Source organism: Echeneis naucrates, chromosome 7, assembly GCF_900963305.1.
Source record: "Echeneis naucrates chromosome 7, fEcheNa1.1, whole genome shotgun sequence".
Lineage (NCBI taxonomy): Eukaryota > Metazoa > Chordata > Actinopteri > Carangiformes > Echeneidae > Echeneis > Echeneis naucrates.
The window spans coordinates 8,536,015-8,557,485 of NC_042517.1; the positions used below are offsets into that span (position 1 = coordinate 8,536,015).

Genomic DNA, 21,471 nt, shown 5'->3' on the forward strand with positions numbered 1-21,471 from the left:
ATACAACAGGGATAGATGGTCGGCTGTGATTTATGGATGTAGGAGCACATATGGAACTTGAAAGTATTCAAGTTTGGTGTCAAGGGAGTAACATGTGTCTTCTATGAAACCATGTGTTTCTTTTCATCTGGTCTTCCTTTCCCAGGGTTACATCGAGATTAGATAAAATCGGATGTACTTTGTTGTCCCGTGGGGTTGACATTTTTTCTGCACTCAAGAATAAACAAAAGTGAACAATTCCAACAAGAAAATACCAGGAAAAAAAAAGAAACAAACACAACTTTTTTCACATGTGCGCATCTGTTGCTGGATGTCACGTAATGCCATGTCTATCCATAACATGGTCCAAAGTAACCTCCTACACTGGTCTGAATGTTAGTTTTATTATAAGCAGTTCATTTACTATCTTTTTAACCTTTGTCTCATTCCATCAAGGTCTTGCAGCCATATACTGACCGCACTTACTCATACTCGTCACCTCACATGGCTTTCCCAGGATTTTTATTTATTTTTATGACCTTCTTTTCTCTGAAGGAGTCACTTCTTTTTCTTCCATATTTGGATTTTTGGCTCATTAAATAGAGACATTAATACAAATACTTTCTAAAATACCACTTTCTAAATGCCAAAAAATGCACAGTTGTCTCTATGGTTACGCAAGGGGGGAAGTGAAGAAATTCAAAAGAAATACATCTGCAAATTTCAGTCATATTAAGAGGATGAATAAAACGCTGTAAGAGCTGCAGGAAAAATTGTAAGGGCATGCAGCTGAATCCGCCCCTTTAACATAACACACATGAAACTAAAGCATCTTCCACTTTTCCTCCGTCCCTCTGTGCCCTCTCAGGTGGAGGCATATGATGCTGACAAGTTGAACTTCCATGGCGGGCTGCGGGTGTCGTTTGGCATTCAGCTGATGGGTGCTGCGGCTCGCATTGAAAGGGAGATTCCATCCATCAGCTGGCCCTTCCTGCTCCTGCACGGCGACGCTGACAAGCTCTGTGACATCAGAGGCTCAAAGATGATGTATGAAAATGCTCCAAGCTCAGACAAGGGATTCAAGGTGGGGACTAATTCAATTTAACATCATGAGTTTTTTTTCTTTTCTTTTTTTTTTTCTGTTTATATGGAAAAGTATTCTCTAGCTCCATTGATTGCACACAGCATGGAACAAAATGACACAGCACTTGCTACAGACAAGTTAAATATTGTTTTTTTGGGGTATTGCTACATGTTGAGGCCAGATGAGTCCAGGCTTTTGTGGCTAACTTATACAGAAACTCCAGCTTCAGAGGTGTTCCTTTCAGATTGCACAAGCGGAGCGTATTCACTGACAGACTGGAAGTTCTTTGGTAACGGTCATGAATTCTTCCTCCTCCACACAAGGGTGTGTTTTTCTAAAGAAGGAAACTCACACACTTTTTTTTATCTTGTGGTTCATTACATGGGTGAAGTGAAAGGAGAGAGAGCGTTCAAGGATTCCTCTTTTCTTTATGAATGTACTTTTTTGTCTCCTGCAGCATCACAGGACAAAGAATGTCAGTCATGTTTATGAGGTGCAACTTCTGCTTTATCACTATCAAATAACCTGCCTGGGGATTTCCAAATCAGGAAAAAGACAAGGAGTCAGGATATCTATTTAGTCACAGAAAAATCTGTTTGTTTGTTTTTCTTTCATAGGGGTTTCCTCTGAGTTTACCTTTGCGTGAACTTTTGTCAACTTAAACTCAAGACAGAACTCCAGACCTGCAAAGTGTCGAAAAAATGCCAGGACTCTCGTATTTATTCACCAAGCAGATTTGCAGTAACCTATGTTAAGTTGTAAAGCTGCTTTCAACCATCCTGTTCCTGTAACTCTCATATTGCTTCTGAATGTCTTTCCAGATCTACGAGGGAGGTTACCACGCTCTTCACAATGACCTCCCGGAGGTGGCCGAGTCTGTGCTGAAGGAAGTGACCACTTGGATCACCGAGCGCCTCCCTGACACAACATCACCACAACCACAAGGCTCGTAGACTCATACAAGCCTTCCACCGTTCCATTGCATCATCTCAAGAAGTCTGCTCACTTTCCTGTCGTGTGTCAGGCATAACAGTACTACTACACTCTGTGAAATACACTGGGCCACATGGACACATTTCCTCAGTATTACAAGTTAACTAACTTTATCCTCTGGGCCAGTACTGTACAAAAACCTCCTCCTGCTCCTGTGTATCTATTAATCAGCCAACTGATTCAGATTATGTGATGGGGTCAGGCACCACTTCTTACTGTCAATACTGCAGAACTTATATTCATGAATTCATTTCAGCCACGGGGCTAAATTGATTACCAAGCCGTCGCCATTTGACCTCACTCAAGTGCAGCTCAAGATGAGTACCAACAGTATGCTGGGGTTCAAAGTGCAATAATGATACATTGTACTCCTACATGTACACACGAAAGAAGGATTTGTTTTAATTTATTTTTATTTGTTTTTAATTAGCTGTGTAATACATTATTGATCTCCACAAGGACCATTCCCTTTGGGCCATGCCCCTTTCACAGACAGGTCAAAGGTCAGGATCAGCTAGAGGACAGCCCTGCGGGTTCTGTGCAGATTGAATGCTTGATAAATAGCTTCCATCAATGTGTCAGCCTGAATAGCTCCGGAGAAGCTGTCATCAGAGACTCTCCTCAGTCCTCTCCCTCTCAGTATGATCTGACCTCAGCCCATCTCCTCCCCCTATTCTGCCTCCTCCTCCTCCTATTTTAGAAATTGTGTAAAATACCAATCTTGGCAAAGACAGCTTTTGTCATTTGAGAACGTACACTTTAAGTGTCTTGGCCTGTATATAGTAAATCATCTCTTGTCTTGATATAAAGATGGATATGTTTTCAAATTTAGTTCAGATACTTTTTATTTATTTTATTTCTTTTCAGTTAGTCAGTGGCCAAGTGAAGCTGTTTCATCTCTCTCCCTGCAGGTGGGACTTAGGAGAGCACAAGGGGTCAGGAGGCCAAAAGGTCTCTCCTCTCTGCTCACTGTTAGCAGATGCTCTGTGACTCTGTAACTTCATCAAACGCTGCAGACTGTGGCCCAGCAGGAAAAAAGGAGGGCCACATCGCTCTGTTACTGTGCCTTTATCGCAGAACAATATCCTAGTCATCCATTTATTTACCTTTTTTTTTCAGGATGTTCAACAGAATAGTTTTCAGATGAGAAAGGATTGCAAAAACCTTTGAGAACTACACCCACACACCACAGCACTGGAGTGTATCTAGCACAATTTTTCATGTTAGAAAGAATCAAGCTTAAACAATCAATGCAGCCAGAGTCATTGAGAACACTGAGGTGCATCTTATTTAGTAAAATGACAATCTAAATGCATAGTCATTAGTCTTAATATAGTTACATTTGGACACTTTTTTTCAGATTTAAGGGAAACTTGGACACATGGCTCTAAAATTGTGTCTATAAGCCTGGATATATATTTTGTTCCTGATAACTTGCATAACAGGAAAAGTGTAGTAAACCTTAAAACCCCACCTGCAGTCAGAGTGATCAAGCTCAACTCTGCCGAGATGATCTATTCATTAAGCATGGGAAAGTTTCAATTGTATGAATTTTAGAGTTTTTCCACCCCAAAAGTGAAACATGGAAAAGTATCAGACAAGCATAAATTTGTGGTATTTTATGTGTCGACTTCAGACATCATGTATTCACGGTAGAAAATAGAGCCAGTGTGCAGTCTGACCGTGTCACAACACGTTTTAGATTTCTTTCCCGTTAACATTCAGAGTTCAAAAGGGACCCATACAGAGAGGGCAAGGGAGGCGCAGTGCAGTATCCACGGTGACCGTTACTCACGTGTAACCACAGCAGCAGGCTGGCAGCGAGCCTGAGTTTTTTTTGTTATTTTGTCCATTTTTCATGTGTAGTAACCACAGTGATCACTACAAGACTGCTAGAATGACATGAATGTCTGCTGCTCTGTCTGTCTTTTATCAGTGTTTCTCAGCCTGTTTCACTGCTTCTGGTTGCTTCTTCTTTCTTTTCTTTTTTTCAGTCGATGTGCTCATCAGGGCTGTTTGATCTGTCCATCACAGGGCCCCTTGTTCTACCACAGATTCAAACATACTGTAGTGATGACTGCAGCCCAGTGTGAGCTGGGATTTAATCCAGCATCCTCCGCGACCCAGAAATGGATAAGTGGTAGAAGATGAATGAATGAATGAATGAATGAATGTGGCCACACAACAGATAGTTGGGGCCAGAGACATCGGCTTTATTCTTTTTAATGTGATATCTCAGAATGCAGTTTTTGTAGCAAGCATCCACTTAGACTGAAGAATGATCTCAATTCAATTTTTTAGGTCAAAGGTCAAGGTGTTTCTCAGTATGACAAATGTCTAGCAGATGAAGTAATGACTTTTTATATCCAAAAGGCCAAAGGTTATCTTCATTGTGGTATCATTATCTTCTGCAAAACCACCTCCGGTCATTATTTAGCTGTGTGACCCAGGAAGGGGAGATTGTGACCATACTTCTTAAAAATCAACTGTTTAGCTCCTGCTGCAACAGAATCAGCTCAGATTCATGTGATTTCTTACTACACTGAATGGCCTCTGAAAGGCAATATGTCTTATTTTTATTTTTATCAAATCAGACAAGAAAAAAATCAAACAAATAAAAGCCTAGGAGTACATTTTAAAATAAAAGTGCCAGAAGAAGTGAAGAACAGTTCAGTAAGTGCTTGTGATCCCCGTTTTTTCTCTTCTCAGGCTTCAGAGACATTTTGGCCAGAACAAATGTCGAGTAACTGCCATTGGTGCAGATGTAATATAATGCTCAGTCCCAGTGGGAGTCAGATCCTTCACCTCAACCAGAGCTGCAGGGGTTTACATCGCAAGCACTTCAAACACAATCTACTCCTGATTGGACTTCAGCAGGTGCAGCAGACACACAAAGGCTACGCAGCCCCATTTCCATTCATACCCATAATAGCACCCCTGTAGCACTACATGAGCACCATAGATTTAACCTCACAGTATCCAACGGAGCAGTGCACTCCCTCTGTCGTTAGCCATGGAAATGGAGTGAGAGGAGAAGAGATGGAGGAAGACGAGATAAAAGCTGCTGGTCACCATGGTAGAAACCTTTTTTCCCCCCATAGCAAGATCAACTTGTGAAAACTTGTGGGGTAGGGTGTTAACCAGACGTTGCTGTGCTTTCAAAGCTGGTTGTCCATTTGCTGCTTTAAGAGTTCCCTTTTGTGTGCGCACCAAGATAAGAGGGCAAACAATTAACATCACCAGTTCACAGGGAATAACAAGAGCTGCTGGAGTTTGTGTCGTTTCACTGAAAACACATCACTTCCAATTAATCAAAGGGTGCTTTCTCTTCTGATCTGGTAAATGAGTTTATTTATAGCTTATCTTCATTAGAGCGTGGTAGAAGAATATGAAGTATGACACGAAAAAAGTAGGCCACTATTTCATGAACTTCATTTCTACTCACTCACCTTAAAGGTGTGCAATCCTCCCATGTGCATGGCAAATTCTTTTTCTACTTGCATGTACGCCTCCACGAGCATGGTTAGAATGAAGGTCTGTCACTGAGAGATAGCCATGTACAGATGCAGGGCTCTGTCAACAGCTAATAATCCACTTGACTGTTATATCTTTTTTATTTAGGACAAAGGGTCTATATTTAGTAAGGAAAGGAAAATAACGAGAACAGGAAACCGCTGAATCTAATCAGGCTTTTCTAATCAAGTTAAGTTCAGTAGCACTGGCAGTTTGTCAGTGGGGCCGTTGTTTTTTTTTGTTTTTTGTTTTTTCTTCATTTAGACTTTATGACTGTTTCTAAAGAGCCGTTAAATGCGATGCAGGCCAGAGATTAAAGAGCTCTGGAATGGTTTAGTGCAGAGTTTGCATGACTGAAGTCAGTGCTCAAGTAAACAGCAAGAATTGAATAATTCTTCTCTGAAATGTCATAAATGAATGAAAAAATAAAATGGACCTTTTAATGTATAAAATATAGACGATTCAGGCTGTTAGAGCGTAAAGGTGTCTTCAACTTACAAGTGAAGTGTTCAGATGGTTTATATTGCGTTTTGGAGGGAAAAAGAATTCAAATCTTGCTGCTTTTTCTTAATTGTAATACACTGTATAATAGCATAACATTGCTAACAACACTTGATGGAAATACAAAAATCTAGATCTTTTATTTATCTTGTCTATAATATTTATAGGAATTAATTTTAAGCACAGTCTACTATATATTGATTACACATCATGACAAAGCACTTTTTATACCATAAACCAGTCACATGTAATTTTTGCTGTTGCTACTCAGCCTCATGGAGATTCAAAGCATCTTTTGTGATCAAGGTTGCCTGTGATATCAGTCATCCCCAAAATGAATGGCAATGTTTCTGAGAAGATTTTGTGTATTTTGCTACTGTGTATGTGTTCAGTGTTAAAAACACTTCTTGCAGAATCTTGAATCTGTTATTATAAGAACCAGGGTGTTGTGGATACAAATTTGGGGAAGATCTTGTACTTCTTTCCCAAAATTAGCTTTTCAGGAATTCTGAAGTATTTCTTCTTAAAAACAGACAAACAAAAAAAAAAAAAAACAACCTAAAATCAGACTTTTTTCATTCATTAAACTTCAGAACAAAGTGTATTTGTTGCAGGCATCAGGTTTTCTCCCATCAGCAGCCTATTTCTGAGGCCTTAGAAGGCCTTGGATTTATTTGAAGAAGAATTCAGTTAGAAAAAAAACATCATTTTTCTGTGTGTGTTTTGTAGATTTTTATGGTAATATATATTATGCATATGATTATTTTTGAATGTGGTTTTGTGTTGTTTGTGCCTTATTATTATGACAGATGTGTATCTGAGCATGTTTGTGCATGCATTTGGATACCAACCTGCACTAAGCAGATCTTTAGTCACATGTTTCTATATCTGCTTTATTAATTCTGTCCGTCTGTTTGTCCAGTCAGGGATCTGAGCATATTTAGGTTAAAAAATCATTTTAGGGCTTAGATATATCCCTAATTACCTCCCAGCTCCTTTAAATAATTGTCTAATATACGTCTGTGAAATGTGATACTTTACATTAGAAGCTGAACATGTACCCTGCTTGGTTTGATGCAATGGCAGAATGACTTTATACCATTTGAACTTTTCCCCCCAATGTTTTTACAAACAGAAAACACCAAGAAACAGATGTGGGCTTAGAAATCCATCACTGTTACTGTCATGTGTTGAAGGGCTGCATTCCTTCTCCTTGTCCTTATTTGTACATATCTTTGGAAAAGGGGTAAATATGTTTTTACTTTATGAGTCAACCCAGAAGTATTTGAAGTCACATTCAAGACAAAGAGAAACAACAAATCCAAAAAATTGATGAAAGCAACACGTGAAATGATAATTTCACAATAACTTAAACATTCGGTTGTCAGGGTCGAGGCTACGGTTTAGGTTCCTTTCATGGAAAAACTTTGCAATACCACATATCTGGCCAACAATTAAATCAAAAGCAACTGGACTTAGGATTTAGGTTTGTCAAAGACGTTTCGCCTCTTATCCCAGGGCCTTCATCAGTTCATAGCACAGTGGAGTATTTAAGTAGGCATTTAATGGATAAGAGGCGAAACGTCTCTGACAGACCTAAGTCCAGTTGCTTGCGATTCATTTGTTTGCCAGATATGACCATGACCTGGATGAATGAGAATATGCACAGACATTTTACAACACCACAATTTTCTAGCATATTTGGTAAAACTGGAGAAAAACTTTTACATGGTTCATCAATACTTGAACTCCACAGTTACTCTGCCATTTGAGACTATTTGTCAATAAACAAGGTTAGTTAGTTATATTTACAGGTTATAATTGGATTTTCAATCCAGTCAATGAGAGGGTTAGGGTGTGATGACATAAAAAGTTATCTCTTTTTCTTTACACTATGGAGTAATGACATAAGCACAACCCATAAACATGCATTGACATAACATGTAATTTATTACAGCACAGTGAGACGTCCCGTTCACATTCAGTCTTCCTTGTAATGTGTTGTTGAACAGTTTGCTCAATACCGGATGACACTGAATTTGAATAGTCCAACGCCAATAACCAACCAGCAGGCGACAAGCAGTAACTGTTCAACAATTTGTGCCCCAAACATTCATGTAACTCAAATCTAAATATTAAACTTTTTGTACAAAAAATATCACACATCATGATGTTGGAATCTTCTTACGCTCACTTCACCTTTCATTTTCTTACTGTAGTCATTGTATGATATTTTGAGTAGCATTAGACAAATTAATTTGAATGTAACAGAATATTGTATAAAAAAATGTATATACAGCAAAATATAATAATGGAAATTCTGAATCACTGAAAGTCAAACTGCTTGTTACTAGGATGTTGATAATGTCCATATTTTAACAGAATAAACTATATGACTGTTAAACTGCACAGTCTGACTGGAATAATTCAACATAAATATTTGAACTTAGCTTTGTTGTTTGAACTGGAACTGGACCGTGTAAACACTGTTCAAGAAAGGGAAAGAACTGAGCGAGGAATTTGCCTCAGGGGGTTTAGTGATAAACAGATGGAAGTACTTTTTTTGCAACATGTGACCCATTAGTTTGTTTTCTGCCTTGATTCTATGATTTCTATTATAAGAGACGATTAACTTTTAGGATCAATCACTGGATGCAGGTCAAGTAGTCAATGATTCACCTTCCACTGCAGGTAAAACAGTTTACTTCCTACAAGACTAAATTAGACTAAATTAAAAACACAGTACATTGGAGAGAAAATAACTAATCTTTAATCTTGCTTTGTTTATTCCCACCCCAACATAAAAAAGCATAACCAAGTAGTACTGCCTGAAAAATAAGTTTTCAAACTGTGATGTAGTTTTATGACACAGAAGACAACTGGACATTTTGTGAGCAGAATCAAAGATGAATTCAGAGAAAAACTTTTCAAGTTCAGTTGGTTGAGTTAGTTTTAAAAAAAAAAGCACAGCTCAGCCAGTAGATGGTGGTATTACATCACAGAAGCCATTTACGAGGATTAGGGTCGAATGAATGTAAGAGCTGTTCATCCACACACAGATGAGGCATGAATGAAGCAAAGATTTAGCAGGCAGGTCTTTATTTGGATTTAGGGCAGGAAATTTCTAATCTCATATCATGAATTGTCCCCTCATATCATGACTGTGTCCACTAGTGTAGTATAATCTTACCACGGTCCTTTACAATCAACTCCTTTCCTATTTCTTTTTAGCCCTATAAGAAATTTTCATTGAATGCTACTTGGTATGAACAGTGAAAATTTGTTTGAAATTATTTTAATCTGAATGAGTGAGGGAGTGAGCAGTGTCATTACTGTTTTTATTTGGTGTCCTGCCTTTGGAGACGGATTACACAGATGAGGTAGAAAAGGATGCAACAAAGTTTGCAAGCCAGACGACCCAAACCACTGAAAACATACACTGTTTTCTTGTCCATCCTTATGCCATCACCTGATAACAATGTAAGAGAAATCTGGCTGTACATCAGCAGTTTAAGATGTTTGGAGAGGACAGATTTTACAACACATGCCGCATGTACACAAATCCACAGAAACTGCAGTCATTTGTCTCCCTCCCAAACACTCCTTGAGACATTTGAGACAGTTTGCCAGAACCACGTTAGCAGCATTTCCCAAAGGATGGCACTTCAAGGGAAGCCAGACCAGAGTCCTCACTGTAGGTGTGAACATTCATTTATAACTTTCAGTCACAGTACCACTTGATCATGTTCCTGTGGCTCCAGTGGGAAATCTTTTCTCCAGAAAAATGCACTCCTTGGGGAGGCATGTGTCTTATTGTGGGATAATTACCACCAAAGACATATTGTAGTGATTATTGACAAGAAGACAGAAGGATAAAATAGGTATCACAGGGTAATTGATTACAGCAGTGTGATTGACCGTCATCATCTTTGCAGTGAGATATTGTGATTTAATTTGAGATGACTTTTGGTGTTTAATTTTCAAAAAAAAAAAAAAAAATGTTGAGAGTTGAATTTTATTCTCCCAGCAGAGGGAGCCTGGAGGTCTGTTTGTGTTCTGGGCTTGTTGGACACAAAGACATACGCCAATCAGAAATGGGTTCAAGGAACTCAATCTGGGCTCCCTGTGGTCATGGCAACGCCTTACCTATGTGACATCTGAGTAATGAGAATGGAAGAGAGGAGATGCTATATGGACTGCAGAGGGGGGTTTAGCAAACCTCTCTGAATACGTAACTAGAGCTTAACCATATGTGACCTCTGCACTCTGCGACTGGCCCATTCATGCATCGGAAACTGATTGTAGACCTGAAGTAAACAAGAGGAAGCAGGAAGAGGAAACTGTATATAATTCACTGACACGGTGTGTACAAAAATAGAAATAAGCAGATAGAATTTACTCAGATGAAGAAAGATTGAGAAGGTCAGATGAAGATTTGATACACAAGTTCAACCCATAACCGCAGCATGCGCTGTCTTAATTGAAGATAGATTTGAGGAAGATGATGGCTGATGGATTAGGGAAGGGAGTGAGTAGTGAGGCCAGGGAAATGAACTGGGACAGAGGAACATCCCACAGATATTTTTGGCTTTTTCAGAGAGACATTGTAAGAAGGGCTTACAGACCAAGGCGTGTGATTGATGTTACACTATATTTACTCACTTGGCTTTTATGTCCTAAACAACTTACAAGTGAGGCAACTTTTGAAATACTTTGAAAGACTTTGTGGTCATTGTACAATGGGGAGACTACAGCTTGGATGTCTACCCAAACCACAGTGTGCAGGTAAAACCTTTAGACTACAATCACAACAAAAACATGCTGGAGTTCAGTGTGGATTTTACCACCTCCCGTACACAATCCACCATCTACACCACAGCTGCCTGCGTGTTGTCAGACTGACACTATGAATGTATTCAGTAAAACCACAGTGGATTTAAATTGATGGTCTCCTGAAGTTAACAATTTTCTTTTCTGGTGTGAATTATAGTTGACAGTTTTTTTTTTATTACAAGTGTATATCCATTGACATTAATTACAGCACAAATCATTCTGTGTTCAGCCATAAGTGTTATTTTTCCAATATCAAATTGGTGAGGCCACCGCTGTGGGTGTGGTGCTCCTCTGGGGCGGTGCTATTCACAGAACCATTTCCAATTGGATAGCGGCGTTCCGAATTTCTCATCTGATTGGCCGCCCCTGCTGTCAATCAATGTCAAGCGCCTTCTGCTCCCGGACTAGCCCCGCCCCCTAACGCTTGCCCGTGCCAGAGGTCCGTCGGTGTGTGAGCCTGAGGAGTCCGCGGCCGGGACCGAGCCCGAGTGTTTGCAGCTCTTTCCGTCAGAAAAAGCTTTTCCCGTCGGTGCCTCGGGTTGTAGTTCTTACCGGCCGGAGCGGCGCAGCGCTTCAGACGCCAGCCTCACAGGATTTGTTATCTGGCAGCAGCTGCTGGCGCAGTCGCCTGTCAGCTGCCGGAAAAGAAAACAGGTAGTTGCTAGCAAGTACTTAGCAATTGAGTCAGTTAGCCTGCCGGGCTAACCTGCTCCCTCTACCGCCACAGCAAGTCACACCCTCGCTAAAGTGCGTGGACGTCGCAAGAGGCTGCAGCGGTGAAGCCGAGGGCTCTTTCCTCCTCCACTTAGCCAGCATCGCCGCTCAGACCGGCTGGTAAGCTAATATAGTCCGCCTAAACGTTAGCTAGGCGACGCTAACGCCAAGCGGTCGGCTGTACGTTGCACAAGCGTGTTCTGTGCAGAGGTACGGTCGCTACACTGGCAAAGAGACTGGCTAGAAAGAAGAGGCGAAATAAGGGAGAACAAGGAAGACGCCGAGAAGGAGGGGACTGGCTAGTTTAGCCGGGGAGACTGAATCGCACGTAAGTCGCACACTGTCTGTAATGTTAAGTTCACCGGCCTCGCACAACTTTGCTGTGCTTGCACGGCGGCGTTTATCCGGCCGGCCACTTCTCCGCCGCTTCGCTCCTGCAACCAGTGCGCCATGCTATACTGTAAGCTAACGGGAAAGGCTTCCTTGAAGACGGCACACACTAGCTAGCAAGACAGCTAATGGTTGGTGGTTTGAAACTGCACTAGAATCGCAGCTCTACTGCATTTTGCTGCAGTCACTTTTCGTTAACCGACTCTGGCAGTATTAACCCCCCTCCAGTGCGTCTGTGGATCGTGAAGCTCCGTAAACCAGCTAGTGTGCTGGAGTATTAGCTAATTAGCCGCTTTGCTAGCTAGTTCTAACTGACCACCCACCGAAGTTGACAGCTTAGTTTTTGGCGATATCCAACAGCTACTTTACTCAAACTGGTTATCGGTCCACTCCAGTGCAAATGTTTAGTTCATATCTGTTCCGTGCAGCTGTGTGAAATGTGCGTTCAACTTGAGATAAAGTATCAGACTCGGACAGCAACACTTCATGCAGGAGATTACACTAACTTGCCTAGACATGGCAGTGCTTTATCTGTTCAGCTGTCAGGTTAATGGCCATCTCTGTGGATGCTTAGATTGTCTCCCACTTGTCATACACAACTGTCAGCCCTTCAACTTTCACAGGTCACACAGGCACACAGTGTATGGCATGGTGAAAGTCAGCTGATGAATAGTTAGGCAGCCAATAACTGCATCACAGCCTGTACCAAATCATAAAGTTGGCAAATTTTGTAAAAAAAAAAAACAAAAACTGATAAATCTTTCTCTTTCTGTAGATAGATAGTAAACACAGCCACCGAGCCACACACAGCCATGAGTATTGAGATACCGGTGGGGTTGACAGAACTGCTGCAGGGCTACACTGTGGAGGTGCTGCGACAGAGGCCGTCCGACCTGGTGGATTTTGCTGTACAATACTTCACCCGCTTGCGGGACACCAGAAATCAGGACGGTGCCAGTGCTGGTGGCAAGATGGGGAAAGGAGTGATGTTCGATGGGGAGCCAATGCAAACAGAGTCCAATGGAGATGATGACGAAGATGATGATTCTGACTTTGAACGTAAGTTGATGTTTCGTGGTTGTTACTGTCAGTTGTGTAGTTGAAAATGTCTGTATGGGTGAAACTGGACAGAAAGAAAGAGATGTGTTTGTGTGAGAGAGAGTTGGAGAGAAAAAAGTGAAGGTCCTGCCTCAAGGCCCCAGTCTTCCTCATTCTTGTCAGTTTATATTTTTTTTAACAGTTCAGTCTCAAAATCTTAAAATGGTGTAAAATCTAGTCAATTATTTTCAGAAAACTATTACTTTTGCACAACTTGAGTGAATAATATACACTGTCAATACAGATGCAATAGAAGCTTTCCACTTTATACGTTTTAAATGGAAAATAAAAACATGCAATATACATTGCAAGCAACAGTTAAATAAATGCAAATACAGTTGAAGCTTTCAATAAAAAAAAAAAAAACCCAAACTGCCATTAAATTTTTTTTTTACTTTATTTTTTTTTTAACCACAGTACCATTTTCATGTGATAAGTGGATTCTTGTGCTCAGTTAAATCCATAGCTACAGGAGACTGAAATAAGCACATATGTTCAGCTAGAGTTGGAAGTTTTACCAGCTGTGACAGCATGAGTGATGTTCTTTTCCTTTGTGTGTGTCTGTGTGTGCATGAGCACCTGTGTGTATGCATGTGATCATGGTAAAATGTGGTCCAGGAGACCTCTGTTGTAGCAGAAACCATCACAGGTGGTTTGAGGACTTTGGCAGGTGAACTGTGGACAGATTTTCTCATTGCAATAGAATCACAACCGTATAGTATAGTAATAACTACTAAGTGCATATTGGTCCAAATATTGTTGCACTTGTCAGCTTTTGTGGGTGACGTGAGTCCATTGCAACATTTCTGTAGCTGGAAATGTATTTGTGATTACTGTATATTACAGTATGTTATTGCACTGCATAGCCTTTGCAGCACTATCAAGGTCTCTGAGTGTGTTAGATTCAGCAGAAGCGATGCCGTGCTGTCAGTCCTGTGTGTTTGAGAGACTGGCAGAAGATGTAAGCTTCTTCATACTGTAGCTCAGCTCTCCTCTGTGCCATTGAGAGCAGCATGGCCTAGATCCCATTAGTGTGCTGTGGAGCCAGGGGCTGTTGCATTGTGAATGGGGGGGTTCTGTGTTTTCTCAATGAGATGATCTATGAATCTGTCTTAGGGTGTATCTTCCAAAACTCAATGATGTGCCAAAATCATTTTTAAGCTAGTGACTGAGTTTCAGCATACTTAATATGGAAATGCAAAATGAACTAGAGTAACCATTTTAGCCCCATTGCACGTTTCAAGTCACTATTGCTGATACATAGTGAAGCATTGGTGGAGTGCCAACAGTCTTGTAAAATTTATTAAAGTTATTCAACTTACTTTTCAGATATGAATAGTATTAGTTGTTTTAAACTTGCATCATTTACAGGTTAACCAGATTCAGCATGCCCTGTAAGCAAATACTCATCTCTGCTGAAAGCGTTATTGGCCAGCCTTGTAGATGGGTACAAGCTGGCTCACAGTAAATGAGGGATTACAGTTTCTGTTTGTATGCTCACACAAGTGGGGTTTGGCTCCCATCAAACAGCTGTGACCTCAGCTGAGCTATGTGTGTATGTGCATGCATATTGATGTGAGTGCATGTGAATGTTATTGTTCCATGTGTACGTGCATGTGTGCAAAGCAACCAGATGTGCAATGATTTTGGATTTCACACCCACTTAAATTCCAACTTGTTGACACCATGAAACATCTTCTAGTACATTCTGATCAGCGATCAGTTATTGATTATTTCCACACTTCATCCAAGGTGGTAATAAAGGACAGGAAGCTGATGCTGCTATGCTCCAAGGAGAAGCTCTTGCCTGGATGCTGCTGGTCACACATAAGACATCCATGACATGAGATTATCCAGCCAGGCCTGTACACACTGCCCTAAAGCTTTCATTTCTGCTGGGAAGAATACAGGCCTATATAGTGAGAGACATCATGTGCTCTTTCCTGACCACTGTTGTAGCCTGTAGGTATGAAGAGTACTACATTGCCAGCAGTTCAGAAGCACATGTCCCTGAACAAGTTTGGTCTTGTGCAGAAAAGACTAAAATAACTTAGCTCGGGATTGGAAAATAGTTTGTTTGTATGTTCAGTTCTTTCCACAGATGACACATATCCAACATTGCAAAGGTTGAGATTAATAAGCAAGGTCTACAATAGTTTAGATATTAAAAAACTACAGCAACAGTACCATGGATATGCAAAGGTTATGTCTCAATTTACAGCTGACCCAAAGTATGTCAGCAATAAAGTTATACAGGTTTCTGGTGGTCTGGTACTTTTGAGATGTTGGTGTTCAAGTCCAATGTTCCTTATTGGAGTCACAAAAGATACAGAAGATAATTTTAGTCTGTGAAATAATGTGAATAATCGTGTTTCAGCATTGAGCTCTTTCTCTGAGGTGGCACATAGATATTTCTGTGAGCTTTGGAAAAAGTTCAGCTGAAGATCTGAAAAAGTAATTTTCCCACATTTAGAGCATAGCTCATTAAAACACCTAGTGGAAGTGGAACAATTACTCCTTTTGGGTACTGATCTTTAATTAGGAAATAATGGCCACTGTGAACTTTGTATTGAGGGATAGAGCATCTCTGTGTAGTAGAGAGGTACTTTTATTGGACCTGCTGTAAAGACTGAATTTATAAAATTTATAGTCCAGCGGCGTCAAGTTCATCATTTGTGTAACAGAAATGTCATCTGATTTGTTCCTTATATGTAAAAGTTATTGACACTTTTGTTAGTTAACTTTGAGTTTTGATGATTCACTGGTGTGCTCTCAACCTTTCATTTGCTGCAGGAAATAGCTGTGTTTGAGTGTACCAGCTAAACACCTAATATGTAAATGAACTAGATAGCTGGTTATGTATTCCCATGGACATTACAGTATCCTCCTAAAACATGACGTTTTGTTTTACATGCTTTGTTTCCCCGACTCTCGCAGTGTAAATCCAAAGCAGGATCATTACATAGGCGTAAGCTGCTTAACAAAAGCAGATATTGTTTTGAACACAAACTGTTGTACCTCCATCCTATCTGGTGATGATGGGCAAAAGATTTTTAAGTAACCATTTTTGTGTTGAAGCAGGGCTTCTGAGAGGAAAGATGTGAATGAGAATCCATTTTATTTTAAATTGGAATGGGTGAAGATCATATATGGCTATATATGATGATCATATATAGAGGCTATGTTAACTACTGATGTGTGTATATTCTCAGTGGATACAAACGTATCAATATGACTATATCTGGCTGGCTGAGTGATTGTTATACCATTGCTGAATTGAATACTACATGATTGAGTAATACGATTACACCATTGGTCAGAAAAGTATTAGTCAGCCTATTGATTGTTCTTGCAAGTTGATTTGGTGTTCACGATCAGTGTTGGATGCTTGGCATTTGCTGCATAAACAAACTTGTAGACGTGTACTTATAAATTGCAGGAACTATGAAATATACAGGAAGGACATGATGGAAGATTAAGAGAATCAGAAAAGCATCTGCTGGAGTGGGGTGATGTGGACAAGTCAGAAGATGTTTAGTCTGAAAGGTGGCACTTTGATGCAATGTGGCATCGAAACCCCCCCCCCCAAAAAAAGATAAACTTTTCATACATTAGTGACCAACAAAAAGCACATAAGATATCCAGCACCTTCTTGTATATGCCTTAGTTTTTTTCAATAGAAAAGAGCCATCAGTCATCACCCTTGGGTTTGGGGTTAGGATTTTCCTCTGAAGGCAATTCACTGTATGATGAACACAACACAGCTGACATAAATATGTTTCTGATTTTCTCGCTCAATGATCATTTTACATATAATTGCTGCCAAAATTGGTGCACAGCTATTGTCTTACACCTTTTTGTGTGGTGATTTCGTGATATAATGTTGCAGTCTTTTTAGCAGGATTTTTAGTGCCACTGCAGCTTGGAACTGATGAAGACTTAACATGTAGTGTTAGTGGGCATTTATGTCACTATTTCAAGATGGGTCTGTTGTCTGACAGAAAAGTGCAACCATGAACTAGTTTTGACCTAGTCGTGTTTCCTTTTGAGTTGCTCTATCTAGTGTCAGTTTAAGACAACCAGGAGAGGATGAGTACCTTGGAGAGATGGAGCTTTATATTAAAAGATGGATGGAGGAACAGATGACTCCCTGAGGTGATTATAGAAATGAATTATATGTGTTTTAATAAGAACAACAGCAGGAATAAAGCAAAGACTGTGAGAAAGGGATTGAGGTAAGAGAGGTGTTGAGAGGAAAAAACAACTCATTAAAATTGTCAACAGAACAGAACTTTGTGCATTAACGACAAAGTAACCTGGACACGCAGAAACGTAAAACTTGGCTTTTACTATCCAGAGCAGTGTCATTTTTACTGCTGGTAAATAGGAAATTTCACACAGCCTTATGGTACTGTGGGATATTTACCTCTAAAACAATGCAATTTGATTGGAGCAGTATTTTCTGAGGAAAGCATCAACCAGGAGTTGTGTTGTGGCAATAAGTAGGCAGGGCGATTTGGGGAAAATATCTGATTGCAGTTTTTCTGACAGATATGGCAATTCTGAATTGATTTATGATTTAATTTTGTGCTTTTTCATGTGTTAGTGGGGGTTTGTTGTAATTCCTCTGTTATGGTTTCCAGTTAGTACTCATAAGTCACAAGTCAGAAATAAAGTTGACGAGATCTGAGCACGTCTCAGACATGAGGAGGATTTCGTAACAGTAAATTGATCTGCATCAGTTCGGTCATCGGGTTTAATAGACATACAGTCATATGGGCAGACTGCAAAAAAAAATTGCATCTCACAAATCCATTGGTGGAGGAATGTGTATCTTAATAGTAAATGGGTAATCTCAAAATGGATAAAGAAGCATGAGCAGCAACCCTGCGCTCATCTCAACATTGTGTGGGAGAAACAATGAAAGCTCAGATGATTTGGATTCAGCAAATACCGCTACATACCGCAGGTAATGTAGCTCTGGGTACGATTACGCAAAACAAAATTCTGCCTCTCTGACTTCCCCTTGGATCTGCTCCTTTGCTCTGTCACATTCATCTATCTTTATGTTCTTTCTTTATTTATTTTTTTTTGTCACCGTGGCTCACTCTGGCTTTGTCCCTCCCTTTATGTTGTATTGTCCTGCTTTTCTCTGTGTTTTCTCTGTCTATTTTCTTTTGTGGACTTCTCCTTTACCATTCTGAACTACAGTATCAATCAAAGGCTTAGAAAGACTCTCTGGTAAGTCTATGCAATAACTCACGACAGTCATGTACAGTGGAAGGGGTCACAGCAGTATATTTGATTTCCTTTTTAAACTCAACTTCCTCTCACATTTTTTTCAGTTCCATGTTTCTTTGTGACATTATCCTTTCAGTTGTGTGTAATAAATGGACATAACATTAATTCCATATTAGAGTGCTTGTAATTAGTGCAGTAAGCAGAGCTGAGGTGTGTGTGTGTGTGTGTGTGTGTGTGTGTGTGTGTGTGTGTGTGTGTGTGTGTGTGTGTGTGTGTGTGTGTGTGTGTGTTCGTGTGTGTGTGTGTGTGTGTGTGTGTGTGTGTGTGTTCGTGTGTGTGTGTGTGTGTTCGTGTGTGTGTGTGTGTGTTCGTGTGTGTTCGTTCACATACACATACATGATAGCCTAGCATCCTAGCATCACTACAGAGACCTGCAAGACTGGCTGACTGACAGTGCTTAGTGGAAAAATCCTCAAACAGCTCATGCTCCTCAGTCTGGCTGAGTCTTTAAAACAATAAGTGTCATCTCCAGCCTTGTCTTTTCAATTAGTCTGTGTCTTTTTTCTGTTTGTATTTATGTTGACAACCAACAGGAAAGTAGTTGAAGTATTACGCTTATTTTGACTCGCCTGCCTTGCCTGTATATTTGTTGTTACTCTCACATGCTCTCTGGAAAGGTTTGTGTGCCTTTATTCCTTATATTTGTTTACTCTTTATCAAAGTACCACTGTCTTGTTTCTTTCTACCTGTTGACCATCCTTTTTACTGCAGTATCACGTTTTTTCTTTTTGTTTTTGCGTCATATCCTTGAAAGACAATCTGCGGGTTCGTCTACCTCCTTACTCACCCTCCGTTGCCTTTGTCTTATCTTTTCGAGTCTCTGTTTGAATCTCAGCAAGCTTATCTCTCTACATTATTGGAGGTTTCTTTTTTTTTGTCTGTTCCTTTTGTATTTTTCTGCATCTGAACTGTCTCTAATTGTGCACAGAATGTTTTTAATACTTTGTTCAGGTTATTAAAATGGCTATGTTAGACAACAGTTAAATTGATGACCAAAAGCATGCAATCTAGTCTGTGTATTAGATGACAGCGATAAAAACAACTTGGAACAGTGCATTATTGAAGCTGAGGGATTTTTTTACTTCTTATGCCAGTTGAAGTGAGAGAGGTCAAGTCACAAAGACCCATTTTAAACCATACACATATATTGCATCCCGTGGCCATCTTTGTGTTACCTCCATATAAGAGTACATGCCTGTGCATCCATTTGTTCATTTTCGGATTGTCACATGGAGACAGAAAAGAAAAGGAAATAGTATTGTTTATCAGAAGGATTATCAGACTGCCATGGGTGATGTGGTCTTTCTTTACAGCAATTCAGAGAGACAATACTTGAAGAGAGAAAGAGCGAGGAGAGAAAAAAAGCAACATACATGTCTGGGCCTATGAAATAAAAAATTGTAATAAACAGAAAGATACCAAAAAAGAAGGTCAAATCCCATCATGAGAAAGGTGAAAAGTCAGATGAGGCTGTGTGAAGCAGACTGGTACAACCTGGTTTGTTTGCACTGATAGACATCATTTGAACTTTGGTGCTTCCTCATTCTCTTTCCTGAAGCCGTGTTTAGTGGTACCACAGAAAAATGAGGAAATAGCGGGGGCTGGCAGGCCTTTAGCAGGGACTCTACATCGACCTCTGACGTTCCTGTTTGGAGTTCACACGGCCCTCCTTGCTTCAGGGCACACATGCTCTCATAATGTCGCTCAAGTCTTACCATGGCTTCACTAGTGCTAAACTCATACAGCACATTCTTTTTTGGGTGAATTGTTAACCTCCTTCTTTTCACTCTTTCTGTTTCTATTGTCAATTAATAAGCTGTCACAAGTTACCTCTCATTTCCCATAGCATTGCAGGGTGGCAAAAGGAACAAGGCGTGAAAAGCAACATGTCATCATTCATGGAGAGGATAATGTATGGGTGAAATGATATCATAAGTTTAGATCAGGGGTCTCCAACATGCTACTCACAAGCTACCGGTAGCTCGCCATCACTTTCCATGTCACTCACTAAAGGGTTGGAAAATATGTACATACATTTTCAAAAACAATCTGTTTAAATTTCTACCGAATCAAAAACATAGGTGTTCTGTCCCCATCTGATACAAAGTGATTATTTGTCACTTGTCAATGAAACCACTGGCATACAGTCATGCTATCCAGCTGTTAACTGGTCAGCAATCATGATGGCGGACTGTACTAGTCATACCAATAAGAGACAAAAATTAGCTATTTTCACAAGGAGTAGGAAACAGAGTTTTGTTTCATGAATGTGAATGACAATTGTGCGTGTCTCTCAGACTATGCATGCCACACATTTTAATGCTCTAATTGCAAAAAAAAAAACAACCTAATTTTGCTTTTGATGAATTGGTAGTGAATATGTCTGTGATGATTCTCTGCCATCTAGAAGATAGATAGATCTATGAGTTCTATATAGACAACTGGACTTATTACTTACTTAGAGTAGATAGTAGAGGTTTATCCACATCAGCTCTTGTTTGCCACTGTTTCCCAATTTTGTAACGTCAGACAACATTGAACAAGGTTTTGGGAATAATAGGTTACCTAGCATTCATTTATGAGGCCCTTCCGAAGTAGACATTTGCAGAAAATCTTATGAAAACAGGTCACAGTAACACTGGGGTGGGTGGATGGATGGTTCATGACAAAATACACACCATGGTTTTATTTTTTCGTCTGTTCCTTTATCACACTCCTTGTTGCCTTATTCCACACTCAGCCTTCGGGCACATTTAGATCTCTGCCATTCCCAAGCACTGACAACGACATCTTTGTTTTTCACTTATCTGTCTGTCGGTCTGCTGTTGTACAGAAGCCATCACTCTTTCATCCTTTTTCCTCTAAACCTACTCTCTCACTCTCTCAATCCCCCTGTCTCCCTTGCTCTGCATGTCTTGGTCTCAATGCACGAGCCCAATCTCATTAGACAAGATGGCTTAGAAGAAGAAGGGGTTATTAGGGCGGTTTAGCAGAACTGTTTTTGGCATGATAAGAAAGAGAGAATTAACAAGGAGAGGAAGTATAGAGATAGAAGGAAAACATGA

General features: G+C 40.1%; 2 protein-coding genes across 7 annotated transcripts in view; both read left to right on the forward strand.

Annotated features, from left to right (window-relative positions):
- Positions 1–6,675, forward strand: part of mgll (monoglyceride lipase) — a 36,305-nt gene extending 29,630 nt beyond the window's left edge. For both annotated transcript variants that reach the window (XM_029506962.1, XM_029506963.1), the window contains exons 7-8: positions 848–1,063; positions 1,885–6,675. In XM_029506962.1, coding sequence (XP_029362822.1) covers positions 848–1,063; positions 1,885–2,016 — 348 coding nt within the window. In that variant the 3' untranslated portion in view covers positions 2,017–6,675. The remainder of the gene's footprint in view (positions 1–847; positions 1,064–1,884) is intronic.
- Positions 6,676–11,313: 4,638 nt separating this feature from the next.
- prkar2aa (protein kinase, cAMP-dependent, regulatory, type II, alpha A) overlaps positions 11,314–21,471 on the forward strand; it is a 39,037-nt gene continuing 28,879 nt past the window's right edge. Inside the window, exons 1-2 of one of the 5 annotated variants that reach the window (XM_029505555.1) lie at positions 11,314–11,945; positions 12,783–13,066. In XM_029505555.1, the coding sequence (XP_029361415.1) occupies positions 12,820–13,066 (247 nt within the window). In that variant the 5' untranslated portion in view covers positions 11,314–11,945; positions 12,783–12,819. The remainder of the gene's footprint in view (positions 11,946–12,782; positions 13,067–21,471) is intronic. The other 4 variants (XM_029505556.1, XM_029505558.1, XM_029505559.1 and 1 more) reach the window with 4 other exon arrangements.